This window comes from Hyposmocoma kahamanoa, unplaced genomic scaffold, assembly GCF_003589595.1.
Source record: "Hyposmocoma kahamanoa isolate Upper Pololo Valley unplaced genomic scaffold, ASM358959v1 211, whole genome shotgun sequence".
Classification (NCBI taxonomy): Eukaryota; Metazoa; Arthropoda; class Insecta; order Lepidoptera; family Cosmopterigidae; genus Hyposmocoma; species Hyposmocoma kahamanoa.
The window spans coordinates 2872371-2878370 of NW_020653732.1; the positions used below are offsets into that span (position 1 = coordinate 2872371).

At 35.8% G+C, this 6000-nt stretch overlaps 1 protein-coding gene across 1 annotated transcript in view; it reads left to right on the forward strand.

Annotated features, from left to right (window-relative positions):
- LOC113227616 (segmentation protein even-skipped-like) overlaps window positions 1–5317 on the forward strand; it is a 38979-nt gene extending 33662 nt beyond the window's left edge. Inside the window, exon 4 of the mRNA XM_026460580.1 lies at window positions 4994–5317. Coding sequence (XP_026316365.1) covers window positions 4994–5317 — 324 coding nt within the window. The remainder of the gene's footprint in view (window positions 1–4993) is intronic.
- The last annotated feature ends 683 nt before the right edge of the window (window positions 5318–6000 follow it).

Here is a 6000-nt window from a genome sequence, read left to right on the forward strand (position 1 = left end):
AATATTTTTATGTTAAGATTCTCCTTTTAAATTCTTTAAACCTCCATTACGAAAGTCAATAAAAAGTAATAATCTTGTCTATGGCCAAGCGGAAAGGCCGCCATTTCGTCTTAACTGCAAAATTCCCGCCAATTAACACTTCCGCCGAACAAAAGACGTTTTAAGGACCTTTTAAAAGCTCCAGACGACGTTCCTTTGTTGTTTACTTTGTTGTATTTTCACTTAACTTGTGTTATTGAGTTCGTATTTTTAGATTGTATATACGTTTAACCTAAGAAGTTCTGTTTAAATTGTAAATGGTATATATTAACTGTTAATTGTCTATACAGGGTGTGACCGTCGCTTGTAGCCTAACAATTATTCCGTAAATATAAGATATACCAAAATCCTACACTTTACACTGACATCGAAAGTACGTTCGTTGCATGAATAAAACGACATCAATAACTTTTTTTAAATACAACTAGAAATATACAAAATTTTAAGGTTAATCGCTCCCATAGGTACATATAGACACAGGTACGTACATTTAATATGACATTTGAGAGGCTTTAGTTTCGAATATCTGCTTTGAATACAAAATTTTGTACTTAAAAATAACATCAGTTCATTTTTTAAATTAAAAGATAGCTTTATCGATATATCGCACTTGACAACTAACTTGACAAATAACATTGAGAGAATACTCTCTCAAAAATTGCGTTTTATTAATAATCTATCTCCAAAATTTCGCTATATTGATGTGTCATTCATATACATTTAATTTCAAAGTGACAGTACAACACTGTCGCTTTGAAACTATAGTCCATCTGTTTGGTACTTAAATAAATGTAAACAATCTTGAGATGTCTATTTAATGAAATATACATTTATAAAATGATTTTCCCTTACCTTCAAATACAAAATACAAATACTTAGCTTCATATGAAATTCCATGCCTATTTTTATACCTATTGATTTGTAAAGCATGTGTTTCAATAAAAAGATGTATCAAGATTGTTTACATTTAGTTAAGTACCTAAACAAATGGACTATAAATGAGCAATATATAAGTTAAAGTTTTTTTTTTTCAGATATAAATCGCGTATATTTATTTATTCAAACAAACCAATTACCTCTTAAAGCAAGAAAACTAAAGCCTATCTACGAATAGGAAATGAAACTATTTTTCCGGATTTAAATCGCGTATATTGGTTTTTTCAAACAAACCGGCATTTCGGGCCCTTTACAGGTCCGATGGTCACGGTTGACTGAGGTGGTACAGTCTTCAACCAGTTACGTCTAACATTGATGCAAATCACCCTATTTTTTACTATAGTTACAATAGTTATTAATTAAATACCTTATTTTTAATTTTACAAAGAAACATTCCAATTTACGCTACATTAAGTTTTACAAATTATTTTATTGAATAAATTTTTATTAAGTTCAGTTTATTATTAATTAATAATAGAAATTAGAATAAACTAAAACATATTAATTAGTACTGCAGTCTTATGCCTGTTTGGGGTTTTTCATTAGAGGAAATACTGGATCCCAAACTAGTGGTACGGAGAAACCATCTTCCCTGTTGAAATTAAGATGTTTTTTTATTTCAATGGCCTCTCGCAGCATCCTGGGTAGATAACGGACTTCTTTTGCAAGGACCTGGGGCTTGTCAAACTTCACTGAATGTGTAGGTTTATCCATGACATGCTCGCAGACTGCAGACTTGTTTACGCGACGGTGTTTGACATCAGCTATATGTTCTTTGACGCGGGTACAAATACTTCGCTTTGTTTGTTCAATATAAGAGAGACCGCACTCACAGTCAAGCTTGTAAACTCCTGCATCCTGTAAGGGGATGTTACATTTCACGGGTCTCAGAAACTGAGATATCTATCTACGAATGTCATATTCAATGTGTAGTTTTATTTAAAAAAGTTATTGATGTCGTTTTGTTTTTCTTTTTACCCGCACACACTCATACCCCGAAATAGGGACACCCCGTGTCGCGGGTGCCATGGACACACATAGACAACCACAAATTACACCCAAACTCACGAGAGAAATAAACGTAGGCCAAACTACTTTATTATGTTTTATTATTACTTATTAGGTAACGTATTTAAAGGTTTTTGATATCACTTGTATTTATCGCCAGGGCGCACTTAACTATTACACCCTGTATATACACAGAAATTATATGTACGTGGATATAAAACTTATGAACCAAGTTTGAGTCCGTATCGTATGCACTAGATCCCAAATGCCCGCAATAAATATTGTTATTATAATAATAATAAAATAATAATATAGTTAAAACATTTTTTTTAAAGAATACGTGCGCATTTGACCTCTAACTCACCTTATGCAAAGTGAAGATGAGGTAGACGACGGAGCATTCACACCCAAATAATGCCTATTCACTCTCGCCTTGAAAAGGCCCAACTTATAGCGTTCAGGGAATATGGCTGCAGTCAAGGAATTTCACTCCATAGCCGTTAGCCATATAAATGTGGAAGCGTAACACTTCGTAGTAATTTTTTTTTTTCGAATCTAAATTAAGAGAGAGGAAAAGAATGATCTAAGTCACTTAAAACACGTTTTAAGTTAGTACCGCCATCCAGTTTGGTAAACGCAGAGTAATTTCCTGAAAATTTTGCTTTTGCCTTTAGTCATAAAAAAGGTTCCGACAAAAAGGTAGAAAAGTTAAAAAAGATTTATACATTTATGTCAACATTCACTTCTATTTCAGGTAGTATTTGTGCGTGTCCTTTTCAGCAATATTTAAAAGTTTTCCAAATTTAAAAGTTATTTTTTCCTAAAATTCTCCTCAAGTGACTTTGATTGTTATTTCCCTGGACTCTTCAGATAGTTTCGGCCCTTTTAGCCGTGGTGACGGTTAACTGAGATGGTAAAGTAATCAACCAGTTACGACTAATATTAATGCTAATTGGACAAAAAGAAAGGGGCCCGAAATATTGGTTTGTTTGAAAAAACAAATAAACGCGATTTAAATCACAAAAACCTTATAAAAACAAAATAACTCGACTAAACTCCTTTCGAATTTATGATGATATTTTACATTCGATCAACAAAAAACAGCTTTCATTTGAAAAACTGACACAAAATATAACCTACTTTAGCGGAATAATTTAGCACCGTCATAAACGCCTATCGTATCCAATCGTAATAGACTCGCTTGATTAGTTATCATAAAAGAAATTGTCACTTTAGTGTTTTAATAAGTTATAAAATCTCATGCTAAATTATATTAGCTCTTTTTTATACGAAGTGACGGGGCGAACGAGTCGTGTTGTTGCAAAACCTGGGGGTAAGCGACACGCCTGTCCATAACCAGTGCCGTTCAGGTCGCAGTGTACGCTTGGCACTGCCACTGCACCCGTCATCCTGAGATCTATGTGAGAGTCTTATAGGTGAGTCGGATTTAGCTGTGGCGAGGCTGCAAAACCTTGAATATGTCACGGAGAGTGTGCGATGGAAATGCATTATTCAATTCCACCTTCCTCTTACCATCATCAGACGACTAAACGTAGACTGAAAATCCACCATTTATATGAAGAACGGCTAAGGAGTGGAATTCCCTGCCTGCAGATTTATTACCCGAACGATATAACTTTGACCTTTTCAACGCGAGAGTGAATAGGCATTATTTATGTGTGCATGCTACATCGTCGACCTCATTGTCATTTCAATGGTCAAATGCGCGCTTTTTTTTAATAAAAATAAAAGAGTTGTAAGTCCCATTTGCCTGTAATTTCACTTGCACCCTCTCCCTTCAAAAGCGAACCGCAGTAATGCTGACATTATTGCTTGGCAGCAGAATTAGGTACTGTGGCAATACTTCCCTGGACGAACACTTTCACAAGAAGCTCTACTGTTACTTTATACAGGGATAGCTCAATGAAACAACGTTTGGTTATAATTATTAATGTATAGATCGAACACTCAGAAAAAATTCCTTCGATCCGGCCGGATTTAAAGCATACCGTGCCAGACGCTATACCAACTAAGCCACGGAACGAACCAGCGGACCTCACGAATTTTTCTATGTGCTTGCGTCGTATCTATGAGAAATCTATGATGTTTCGCTACCCAGTTACCTTTACAGCTGCCAACCCCGGCTAGAGACGTTACTATTCATTGTATTTAAATTTTTATTGAATTGGTATTCAATTATTTTTGTTTTTACAAGATTTTTTTCTGAGTGTTCGATCTTTGTATTAATAATAATAATTATAATAAACTAAAGGATTTCAATTCAATTCAATTGAATAAAAAATTAAACGTTTGGTTAGTTGACGTGCTGGTACAATATGTCTGTTCACACAGATATCTAGCGTCGTAATCGCAATAATTTAAACGTTTACCCAGTTGTCACACGTTGAAGGTTCAATACCTACTATACCAAGTTACGACGGTTTGATTTTATATTAAAATTTCATTGAATGTGCTACCATCTAAAGGCAATGGCTGAAAGACGAAGAACGATTCTCACCTATTAACGTTCTCCAAAAAAAAGTCGATCATATTGCAGCGGTATTAGTTCACTTTCGTTTCTTATACCAAACAAAAAATCTGTTACAAAAAACGGAAATGAGAAAATTATTAAAATCAAATAAAATAAGACTACGATACACCATCATAAATAATATTACGCGTGCAACTATTATTTTTGCCCTCCAAAGTGGTAAAGTAAGACATTTTTGTACGATTTTCGAATACATACCTTTTCGAGCTCAAAGATGCAGACACCATGTACTGTTGGCACACGTACCCCGTCCACTAAGCACTTCTACTGTGTAATAAACACAGTAGAAGTGCTTGAAGTTCTGTGGCAGCACACCTTTATTTTCCATACATCACCCTCGCGAAATTTTCGAGGCTATCAACCAGAAGTGAAACCATCGACGTCTCGATTAAAAAACAACTGTCTTATAAAGACTATCGAAAACCAGAACGTTGTAACTCAAAATCCGTCTCTTTACAGGTATGGTTCCAAAATCGTCGAATGAAAGACAAACGTCAACGCATTGCCGTCGCCTGGCCCTACGCGGCTGTCTACAGCGACCCGGCGTTCGCAGCTTCTATCCTCCAGGCTGCAGCATCATCAGTAGGTTTACCCTATGGCTACCCATCCCCGGGGCTACCTTTACCTTTCCACAACCCACAGCTCCTACCCACAGGGTACCCGTACCCATACCCGCCTTACCCAAGATACCCGTACATCCCCCCCACACCTCCATCCCCTGTCAACGCGGAAACAAGCCTGAGGCCCGCTTATTCGAATTTCAATATCAATGTAGAGAAATAAGTAATTTTAGGTTTTTTGTTTTAATTATTATTGTTATATTAATTTTATTGGTTATTTTCTGTAATTTCCATGCAGTTGTAAATCCGTCTGTGCAAATTTAGGAAATACAGAAAAAATTGCACCCTTGGCGTAATAATAACAATAAATCTATATTACAAACAACAAAGATACGTGAAATGTTAATAACAATAAACTTATAATTAGTACTTAAATTGTACTACGGATTTTATGCTTATTATTAAATGCCGCACCATAAGGCGCTCACTTCTAGCCGCGGTATTCTCCGGCAGGCTGTTGCTACAGCCACGTATTCTGTTTAAAGACTTCTTTCGTGAGAGTACCATGAACGACGCGAGCTTCAGCGTTATTATATTGCGTACGCAAGAGACAGGGCGCTACTCTCGAAGTACAAAATCTGTAGCTACGGCCGTTTTCTGCACTATAGATGACCTCGTAACTACTCCCTAAGTCCGTCAACGAAAAGACAGAGCCGTTCGAGTCTGTAGACCTCCCATAGTGGGAAAAACTAGCTTTAGCGAAAAGTAAGAAAAAGCTAGGTCCACATGAATTTATTAGCAAATAAAAAACGAGAAGGAAGGACCCAAAGAGGGCCTATGTATACGTATATCTAATAATTTGAAAACAAATAATGAAGGTGAAGTTAGAGTTTTACTTGAGGATGA